The sequence below is a fragment of the Hydractinia symbiolongicarpus genome, chromosome 13 (genome assembly GCF_029227915.1).
Source record: "Hydractinia symbiolongicarpus strain clone_291-10 chromosome 13, HSymV2.1, whole genome shotgun sequence".
NCBI classification, from domain to species: Eukaryota; Metazoa; Cnidaria; class Hydrozoa; order Anthoathecata; family Hydractiniidae; genus Hydractinia; species Hydractinia symbiolongicarpus.
Genome location: NC_079887.1, coordinates 13,522,312 through 13,533,437, shown reverse-complemented (window position 1 = coordinate 13,533,437; position 11,126 = coordinate 13,522,312). Strand labels below are relative to the sequence as shown.

The following is an 11,126-nucleotide window of genomic DNA, read 5'->3' as shown; positions in this document are numbered from 1 at the left end:
TCTGTCAAACTGCTAGCCTACTAGCTAGCAGTTTTAACTTGGTCAATTATATGTATAATTGACCAAGGCTAGCAGTTTGACAGACTGCTGTGTATTCTTTCCATTTGATTGAGTATACTACACTACATTTAACAAAGCCAGAGGTTTTTCTTAAAGGGCACAACGCTATGATAGGTATCATGCCCAGCCATGGATTACATAGGACAGAAGCCATTACATGTTTTTTTATGAGCATGACATAATCTGTAGGCTTATATTTAGTCATTTTTTTAATCATATGCTAAGCGTTATGTGAAGCCTAAGAAAATGTTGTAAAAGCATGTTCCTATACATTTTTTTGCCATTAAGCATAACCTAGGCATATTTTGAACCTGAAAAAGTACTTTTCATGAACATATAGGCATATAAGTTTTTGTAATTGAAATTCTAGAATTCCAATTGTTTTTATAAAAAATGAAAAACATGTATTGCCGAAAACTTTTTTTAGAATGTTTAGACTTTGTGGAAAAATTATTGGAAGATATTTTCAAAATGCACCCTACCTTAGCACCGTGAGATATCTTGCAAATACTGGTCCATTAATCAACCAATATGCTTTGATGTTAGAAAAGGGTATTCTCAAACCTGATAAGCATCAATTCTCTGCATTGTTAAAGTTACAAGATGTCTTCCACAATGTTGGAATTCACGGTAGGTTTGTTTTTTATACTGTTTAGAAAACATTCTCCTTCTCCTTTCCATGCTGTTGTGTAGAATGAAGTGCTGTGGGCAAAGAATGGGTTACTTCCAAATTCAACTTTAACAGTAACAAGACGTATGATATACGCAAACAACCTCGCGAATAAAGTTTACAAAATGTTGTCTATCAAATTGGGATTTTTGTTACGAAGTTAGACACGACATATTTTACTATTCAGATACGCAATAATATTTGTTACACACTACGCAGTTATTTTTCAAAATTGATTTGTGAGATCTTCCTGAACGGAAAATTCCTCGAAATTTTAATTTTCGATGGGTCCGTCTGTGGGTGAACCGACTGACAGGAAGAAGAAAGACCACAAACCCCAAAATTTGCGAAATTCATTAATTCAGTTAATTCTGCCTACATTCACTTTTAAAAAGTTTGGTGGAAACACCTTCATTTACTAGCTAGTTAAATTGTGTTTTGAACACTTGTCTTATCTTTTTAAAAAAGAAAAAAGAAAAAAAAAGTAAAAATAGTTACCAAGATGAGATTCGAACACACGACGACTCCCGTGTCGGTGCTCAGAGAGGCAAAAATTTCCATTCTTGTAGGACCCATTTGCGTTTTAATACAAGCTCACGAGCTTGTAATAAAACAAAACGTTGCAAAAGTGCTGAATAAATTTTTGAACCCCTGTGGACCGTCTTTGATTTCGCTTAAAATGAAACTGTTTTTTAGTTTGACTATTTCAGGAAACCATTTCAGGGGAAAGGGGGGTTTTCAACTTTCTGAAATTTTGCGAAAATAGGGGGGTTGAAAATATCCAAGTAAAAAGGAAAGCCTTGAGCAAAATAGCAGGTTGTAAAAAGGATTAGGTTGCTCTAAAGTCCAGAGTAAATTATTGCTTCTTAGATTACCTACTTCAAGTAAGACAAATCATTTAATTTAACCAGGAAACAACAATTGCTTATTTTTCGTATTGCTTTAGTTTGCAGACAGTTTCTATGTCTGTTTTTTTAAAGTTATTTTCTGTTTATTCATCTAAGTTCATGTTTCTGCCTGTCAAAACCTATTGCAAAAAATCTTTTAAAGTTGAAAATTTCCTGTATGAAAAGATTCAATAAACTCAGTAAACTAAGTTTGTAGTAATTTGTAAAATTAGCAACATTAGAAAATTAGAGAGAGGCTTATCTAAGCATTGCTGATCTTGCTGAAAATTTTAAAAATATAAGGTATTTTTAGTCACGTTTGTTGGCAGACAAAGTGGACAAATGAAACAAGTAAGGGCAAAATTTACTTTTATTCACTACCAATTTGTTGTAACTATTTCACATTGCTTTTTTGTAAGTTCCATATATTCTTTTAACAACGACATTGATGTCTTTTGTATGTCTTTGAATATGAGTATAAATTAATAGGGTGTTACATATCCGCCACAGGATGAAAATAGGGAGGTTAAAAAAAGGACGGTGGGGCTCCTAATAATAGAATAGAATAGTATTTTCAGTATTTAAAAAGGCTGTACATTTTTTTCAAGGCTATCATCACAAAAAGATAATCAACACTTTTTTTAAAATCTGAGAAGGTTGACAAGAGACAGTTTTTAAATTTGGTACAGAATGACCGTTTAAATGAAAACTCGCCTACTAAGGAACAAGACTTATTTTATTTGCTGACACCTTCCATATCAGTGTCCTAATTTTTAGATCATACTTGCAAAGAAAAATATGTCAAAGGTTTTTACCTCCATGGTGGTATTGGGACTGGAAAGACGGTTGTTCTGGATTTATTTTATGATACTATACCGACAAAGTATAAAAAACGAGTTTACTTCAATTCATTTACATCGTTTCTTTATTCTGAAATAAACCGCTGTTCAGCAAAAGACATAGCTAACAAAATCATGGAGGTATTTACATATTTATAGAAACTTTGCCTTGACCCTATTCATACTAGGGGAAAGTGATCTGTTTTCTGTGTTACTAATATAAACTTTAACATAATTTCTTATGAGCTCTGGCAGTGTTAAAAAAACAATAATTTATAAGCATTTCCTATTTATAAGGCGAAGTTGAACTTTTAAGAAGTGTGTCACAAAAAAAAGTAGATTTTGTATGCGTTTAATGGATGAAAATATTGCAGGCGTGCGAAGCTTTTTTACAGAATGTTTAGATAAGCGTTGCAGTTTTCAGGAATTTTTGTTATGAGTTTGGGGAAAACTTTTGAAATTAGCAAAGCACAAAATTACCGCGCATGTTTAAAATCCGCGTTACTTAAATGCCTCTTATTAAATTATAACGTAATTATACAGGATGTTAAAAAAGGTACTACTTATTGAAAACCTGTAATTAAAGTTTAAAAACATATTTTTTTAACAATTACCACACAAAGGTCTCTCACACACATACTGCGTTCTCCTTCTGTTTGATTGGGAAAATATTTAGTATCGTACTGCTACAGTTTGTGCACCTAATGTGCTTAGAGCAAACTGTATGTTGTAAATGATTTTAAGGAAACAAAAGAAACTGGTTGTTAATGAACCATTTCTTAAAATTAAGAATTATTTTCCTAATTCGCGTTATTTAATGTTTTTTGTGAGTCACCCTAGCTAAATCGCGTTAATTAAATTAATATTAATAAGTTGTTAGGTATTCGCGGTAATTTTTTTCGTGTTAATTTCATGATCTTTAATTTATGCCTCGATAATTTCCTGGAAGATAATGAAATGTTGTTTTACACTTCAGGATGCCTGGTTGATATGTTTTGATGAAATCCAGGTGGCAGATTATACCGCATGCACCCTTCTTGAGGATGTTTTGGGTCATATGATAGATAAAGGGGCAGTCATTGTTGGTACATCTAATCAAGCTCCCATGGAATTAGGTGATTGCTCCCAGACAGATTGTTTCTACGATGAATCGTTTAGCGTGGAAAGTTTGGTGTCGTCTTTTCGAGAACTTTTTACGAATAATTGCCTCGTTTACTACTTGGACTCTGATCGAGATCATCGTGTCGACATGAAAGCTGGACAGGCGCGCTTTCTCCATCCGATGTCTGTGGAAACTAAAGAAGAAATGAATCGATTATTCGCAGAATTAATCCCGCCTGATCAAAAAATATCCAGCTCGTTTGTTAGTGTTAATGGACGGAACGTTTTTGTACCTATGCTTGCTGGCAAAGTAGCGCGATTTACTTTTCAAGAATTGTTTCAGCAAAGTCTGGGTCCTATCGACTATCTAACCATTTGTAATCATTTCGAATTCATTTTTCTCGACGATATACCAAAGATGATAATAAACCATAACAGCGAAGCTCGAAGGTTTTTTAAATTTATCGATGCAGCTTACGAGTCACGTGTTAAATTATACTGCACTGCTGATGCTTCTCTGGAAGATTTGTTTCTAATGATAGACAGAGGTGATGTCGATGACGATTTAGAGCAATTAGACACTGCAAGTTTCCGCTCGTTGAACGTTATAACCGGTGAAAACGAACTTTTTTCTTTCAGGCGCGCAGTAAGCAGATTAAAAATGATTGGAAGCGTATTTTATCAAGAAACTAAATACCGCCCACATCGATTTATTCCTTATTTTGGCACAGAGGAGGAGAAAGACTAAGCGCGAAAAAGCGAAACGATGGAACACGTGGTTGAGTCGCAGGGTAGTGTCTTTCGTTTCTAAAATGTCCACTTTAACAAGGAGTACAGTGATATGGACTGGGTAGGCAAGGTAAATTATCTTATTAGGAGTAAAGAAAAAGGTTAAAGAGATTAGCAGGACGGCGAAGGATGCATTGCTTAGTTGATTGGTGATTGTAGCTGGACAGAATGCGATCAATTGTTGTATGATGTTGATAAGTTTATCAACTACACGCCAACATGAAGCCTCTACAATAAGTTAAAATCAACCATAGTTAACATTTTTTTAACTGCGACGAGTTAATTCGGGTTAACTCGACGCACTAAAATTTAGAAAACTTTATTTGAGCCATTCATTGTTTTACCTGGGTTAGTTCTACCTAAAAAAATGAGCCACATAGATAATTGGTATGTTCTTGGTGAGCCATAAATTGGAATAATTTAAAATTGTAGCAGGATTTTTTGCCCGGATTAATTTTTTCGATTCGAAAATTAAGGCAGGTCTTAATTTTTCTTGACAACCGATTTATATTTCTAAAAACACACTATTTGACGTGTTATTTCATCTTCGATTATTTTATGCACAGCATTGTGCTGTGACGCCACTTAATGAAAGTTTGGATTTTAATTTCGTGGGGGTTCTATTTTAGCTATTGGTTAAATGCTTTTAATTTAGTTTGACTTTTATTTAGCGTAATTGGAGGAAATTCACCAGTCGCGCGTAAATTTCCCCATGATGAAATTTCGCCACTTGAAATATAATTTTTTGACAAAGAATTTTGTCAAAAAATCATAATATTCACAAATAGTTGAATAACCCGAGTGGATGGATCCACTTGATGAGGGAGACGGACTAATACATGATAATCACATCATCAATTACCCATCGTCATATAGGAAAAATATTTTTTAGCAATTTTTTAACCCGTAACCTGCATTTTGTAGACCTTAAAACGCTGATCAAAATATAGGATCATGCTCTTTCAGGAAACTGTAAATAGATATCAGGATTTAAAGGGCTTAATTCGTCGATTCCCAAACAAAACGGGGGATCGACTCAGTTTAGAAAATTGGTCCCACTTTTGTCCCTAGTTACCCGCAGGAAATTGCATCACTTTATTCCATCCGTTTTTCCAAGTTATTTGGCCTTGCAATGCATTGTCTTCGCTATTACAGATTACATGCCGCCTTTAGCTCGTCATGCAAATTAGGCACCAAAGTTGTGTTTAGTTTTCTAAAGAATTTTCTATGCCGTTTCGCATGCTTTGTATAAATGTTCCATTTCTCGTAGTTATATTTTGTTGATATTTATAATAGTTTTAATTATTTTAAAAGCAATTTTTTAATTTTAACTGCTAGTGAAGTTGCTAGTAAATTCTTGTATTATATTTTATTTATTGGAGAAAATATTTTTTCTTTCTTATTCAGAATTGTTTTACAGACTCTTTGTTATATTATCCTTTAGTTTCATTCTGACTAGCCGATTAAATAAACACGAAAGAGAATAAAATCATGGATTTCAAAAACATCAAGCTATAAGGACTTGTCTTAGTCTATTGCCTGATATACTATAGTGCGCAGGGCTCTTTTTCATTTTTTGATATTGCGATATTTCTTGAACGATCTCAATACCAACAAGACGTATGATATACGCAAACAACCTCGCGAATAAAGTTTACAAAAAGCTGTCTATCAAATTGGGATTTTTGTTACGAAGTTAGACACGACATATTTTAATATTCAGATACGCAATAATATTTGTTACACACTTATTTTTCAAAATTGATTTGTGAGACCTTCCTGAACGGAAAATTCCTTGAACTTTTAATTTTCGATGGGTCCGTCTTGGGTGAACCGACTGACAGGAAGAAGAAAGACCACAAACCCACAAAACCCAAAATTTGCGAAATTCATTAATTCAGTTAATTCTGCCTACATTCACTTTTAAAAAGTTTGGTGGAAACACCTTTATTTACTAGTTAGTTAAACAAGTGTTTTGAACACTTGTCTTATCTTTTTAAAAAAGAAAAAAGAAAAAAAAAGTAAAAATAGTTACCAAGATGAGATTCGAACACACGACGACTCCCGTGTCGGTGCTCAGAGAGGCAAAAATTTCCATTCTTGTAGGACACATTCGCGTTTTAATACAAGCTCACGAGCTTGTAACAAGCTCACGAGCTTGTAAAAAGGGAGAAAGAGTCCTCGACACGAGGTTGTTTGCGCACTATAGTATATCAAGAAATAGACTACGAATGCCAAACACTAATTTATAATTAACTGACAAATAGATGAAATTGGCTAAACCGGGCTATCACCTAAAGTAAACTATCATCTGAAGTAGGACAATTCCTCAAAGTTTACTAACATCTAAAGTAGGTTATTACGTGAAGTGGCTATCATCTACAGCAGTCTATCAGCTGAAGTGGGCTAGTACCTAAAGTAGGCTATCCGTTAAAGTAGGCTATCATCTAAAGTAAGCTATCATCTAAAGTGGGCTATTACCTGAAGTAGGCTATCAAATAAAGTAGACAATCCCTTGAAGTAGGTTATCACCTAACGTTGGCTACCACCTAAAGTGAGTTATAGTCTAAAGTGTGCTATCACCTAAAGTGGGCTATCACTTAAAGTGGGCTATCACCTAAAGTGGGTTATCACATAAGTGGGCTATCACATAAAGTGAACTATCACCTAAAGTGGGTTATCACATAAAGTGGGCTATGACATAAAGTGGGTTATCACCTAAAGTGGGTTATCACCTAAAGTGGGCTATCACTTAAAGTGGGCTATCACCTAAAGTGGGTTATCACCTAAAGCGGGCTATCACTTAAAGTGGGCTATCACCTAAAGTGGGTTATCACATAAAGTGGGCTATCACATAAAGTGGGCTATCACCTAAAGTGGGCTATCACTTAAAGAAATATCATCTAAAGTAAGCTATGACCTGAATGTAGGCTATCATGTAAAGTAGCATATCACCTAAAAAAAGCTATCACCTGAAATAGGCTATCAAATAAAGTAGACTGTCCTTTAAAGTAAGCTTTCACCTGAAGTAGGATATTACCTGAAGTAAACTTTCACCTGAATTAGGCTGTCACCTGAATTAGGCTATCATTAAATTGGACTCTCACCTGAGGTGGGTTATCACCTAATGTAGCCTATCATTTAAATTAAGCTAATATTCAAAGGAGGCTATCAGTCGAACTGTTTACATTTTTTCTGTTAAAATTCGAGTCATCGGATGTGGGGTGAACTGTGTTGGCGTGCGAATAATCAATGGATTTTTTCACAATTTTCTACTCTGGCGATACTGATACTGACTAAGCTAAAAAAGATAATAAAGGCGTAGCGTGTTATACTTCGCTTTACTGCCGTGAAAAAGGAATTGTCAGTTTTGCGCCGCTTTTTGTTTCAGTGATGTTGCCACCTCAACAAACTCGAGAGGCTTCCTTCTTTCCTCTGGCTTTCGAGTTGTCACGAGTATACTGTATATAAATATCAGAGAAAGCTAAATGTCTTGTATTTCAAATAATACCTTACGTGTACGACTTTAGTAACGTTCGATTGTCAATCTCACGTTCGAATAATTTTTGAAATATTCCTAAAGCGAGCACTCCTTTGTACTCTGCATGTTTAAACGATAATCCCCCAAAACAGCAAAGAAGTTTTCATTCCGCTACAGCAAGGTGAAGTTCGCAGAAAGAACTCACCTTTGGAAATTCTAAATCCATTTTGGGCAAGTTTGAGCTCCAGGTTACCGTACTACACTGCGGTTCATTGGCACGCTCAGATTATGTATAAAATCCACCCCCATTAAAATCTAATTGTTGCGTCAGTCACGACATTACACCAGTCTAAACTGAGTGAGATAGGAAAATACATGGAGACATCACCACAATGCAATTTTATTTTTCCTCCTAGGTTCTACCACTGAAAAACGCTATCCTTCAAATGACTAAATAAAAAAAATCGAAAATGCTACATTTTTGGAATAGCTAAAGATTTTTTGCTACAAACAACTCGCTTGTTGTACTTTTTACAGTTTGACATGCCAAATCACATAAGCTGTGACTGCTATGGTCTTTAGTCCTGATCTAAACAGAGAAAAACGCTAGAAAAAGTCTCAGTCTTTCTTTTTTCGAAACATGAAAACGCTGTTGACAGGTGTTAAATGACGTTAAACTTTTTTGGAGGTATAAGGCCCCTTTCCCCCCTTGGGCTTGTCTAAATAGAAGTTAAAACTATACTATGATGTAATGTATTATAGCCACACACTTGAATACAAAATGGCGGCACATACTCCAAAACACTTAAAGGAGTATTACTATTTACAAGACGTAAAACCGTTCCGCATGGGTACAACTCTTTGTTTTGTCATACAGCCAGCAATCGTGATGCGGGTTTGCATTTTTCTTTTGCAAGGCAACCATCAATCGCTACACAAACGTGATTTCAGTATACATTCTCCCGTCGTTAAAATATTTCATGTTTTGTTATGTATTGACGCCATTATATTCAACACATTTCGACGGATCTGTCGGGAAACGTTTTTGACAATACGTCATGAGTCGTTTTAAGGCTTGTATATATTTCCGCTGTGTTTCATCGTTAAGCACATGCGCAACAAGCGCAGTGGAAATCTTTTCCCGCCCTGTACGAGCGTGAATGCCGGGGTTGGTCACGCCAATAGGCCATGGTGCATTACCAATAGCCATTTGGAGGTACTTGTCATTAGCTTTGACATATTCGCGTTCCATTAAGTTATCCACTATGGTCGTCAAAGCATTTAAAATGTCTTTCGACAAACTGACTGACCGGAGTTTACGAAATAACGGTTTCAAGTAAGACATTGTTTGTTCATATTGGGCACTGTTTAGACGACCTTGCAACGTCATCTTTTCGTCAAGTTGTCGATTATTCAAATCCATGCCCCACAGATGACCGATATGACGCAAAAATTCTAAAACAACTTTGGAATCTAACGACATATCGCCCCTGTTCAGCTTTTGTGCAAGTTCGGTTATTTCTTCAAGACTCACGATATCTGTAGCCAAACGGACGTCGTGTGCTTTATGCGCGTTTTCGCTGCTATTTTCGCCAACAATTTGATCCATGTATGCTTGGTCCACTCGATCCATGGCAGCTTTAAAATCGTTTCTTAACCCTGCAATCAAAAATAAACGTTGAAACAATGGCATATTCGGGGTTGTGAAAACTAAAAGACGTCAGATTTTCCAATGGCAGAGAAAACTGCTTATGTAAAAAAAAATATATAGCGAAAAATTACCATTTTTTTATAGATGAAATGTTACATTAATGTATTTTCAGTTAGACCATAAACATTTATATGTTTCGCTATTCTCATACAATGTCACTGATTACATGTTTACGACATAATCACAACGCGTCACTTAATGACGTTGTTTGATGTCGAAAAAGGATATTATACCAATTACCTTGGCACCAACATGTAGGTGTAAATATAAAGTTGTTTCATAGGAAATACTCTTACCCTTATTGTCTTCTTTTGCCATCATTTCAACAAGGCGAAGCCTTTGACACGCTTCTTCGTGGGTTTCACCGAACAAAATTATTGGTTCCCCTTTCTCGCGGAAACGCCGTACTAACTCTGATGTAGGAACCTCTTTATACTTATCGGATTTATCGGACTTTGGTTTGATTAGATTCCTATGATATATAAAAAGAAACTTTTTTTACTCAATACATTAATTAATACCTTATTTGTGCTAACTTTTCCCCGCGTTAGTAACATCAACGTATTTCGCGCTTATCAATTTTCGCGCATTTTAACAAGAAGTTATAATCAACACGCGGCTCTAATTTGGAGAAAAATTCAAACAAGTTGGACTGACAAAAGGAACAGGAAAAATTCATGGAATGAGTGTCGTTTTTAGGGTAGTCAGTTAATTTAAAAAAATTAATCCCGGGAGTATTTCAAGACAAAAAAAAACCCGGAAATTTCAATTAAAAAACAACATCAACAGTGGTCATAACTGAGATGACCAAAACAAGCAAATTTAAAAAAAAAATGTTTTTAAAACTTTGGAAACTTTTTAAGACATTTCTAAGGAATATATTTAATATCTAGATGTTTACAGGTGCATTACAGAACCACCTTGGTTTTAGATGTAACATTCCTTAATTTATATCCTTAAAATCACACTGGCTAGGGACAGCTTTAATGGGCTATTCAAGAGATATCTTAACAAGAACGTTTGGGGAAATCAAAAAAAAAAAGTATAATACCAAACTTACTTAATGTAGTCTTCTTCATGCCCTTTTTCTTCATTTGATAGCAGACCTTTGCTTTTCAATTTTTCTTCTTTCTTTTTGTGATATTCTTCCGTCTGCTGTTTAGCCAACTCCCCACGTTTAAAGTATTTCTTTTTTGCAGTAACTGTGTTCGACTCAAGCTGCTTTCTCTTGCGTTCCATTTCAGCAAGTAAAGAATCCATGATAAATTCTACTAATTTAAAATCTAAAATTTAATTTAATATATTATCACGCTGTAAAGAAGACCAGCAAAAGTGGATTGAGTGAAAACTGTAGGATACCCTACTGTATTAAAAAGAAAAGTTTGAATAAGAGAAACAGTGTGTATTTTTAAAAAATATTTTTTTTTGAACCTTTTTCTTATTAAACCAAAAATTCACAAATGTCTAATCTTTTAGAGTTGCTAAAGTCCAAAGCAAAGCAATCGAAATTGCATAAGAATTTATTATTCCAACGCTAGTTGATTATGGCCGCTTTTTGGAAAAAGTGTACACTACTTCACCATGCCAA

General features: G+C 34.9%; 2 protein-coding genes across 4 annotated transcripts; one reads left to right on the top strand and one right to left on the bottom strand.

Annotated features, from left to right (window-relative positions):
• Positions 1–553: 553 nt before the first annotated feature.
• LOC130624107 (putative ATPase N2B) lies at positions 554–5,748 on the top strand. 3 transcript variants are annotated; one of them, XM_057439673.1, is made up of 4 exons: positions 554–690; positions 1,931–1,968; positions 2,395–2,597; positions 3,433–5,748. In XM_057439673.1, the coding sequence occupies exons 3-4, from the start codon at positions 2,592–2,594 to the stop codon at positions 4,303–4,305; spliced, it is 879 nt and encodes a 292-aa protein (XP_057295656.1). In that variant the 5' UTR covers positions 554–690; positions 1,931–1,968; positions 2,395–2,591; the 3' UTR covers positions 4,306–5,748. The 3 variants fall into 3 exon arrangements, with proteins under 3 accessions (XP_057295656.1, XP_057295658.1, XP_057295657.1); XM_057439675.1 differs by lacking the exon at positions 554–690 and having other exon boundaries at positions 721–1,968; XM_057439674.1 differs by lacking the exons at positions 554–690; positions 1,931–1,968 and having other exon boundaries at positions 1,976–2,597.
• A 2,818-nt stretch (positions 5,749–8,566) lies between these two features.
• Positions 8,567–10,846, bottom strand: LOC130624105 (pre-mRNA-splicing factor 18-like). The gene is made up of 3 exons (XM_057439670.1): positions 10,599–10,846; positions 9,835–10,010; positions 8,567–9,486 (listed from the first exon to the last, which is right to left on the bottom strand). Exons 1-3 carry the CDS (start codon positions 10,796–10,798, stop codon positions 8,816–8,818), a joined length of 1,047 nt encoding a protein of 348 aa, XP_057295653.1. The 5' UTR covers positions 10,799–10,846; the 3' UTR covers positions 8,567–8,815.
• Positions 10,847–11,126: the final 280 nt, after the last annotated feature.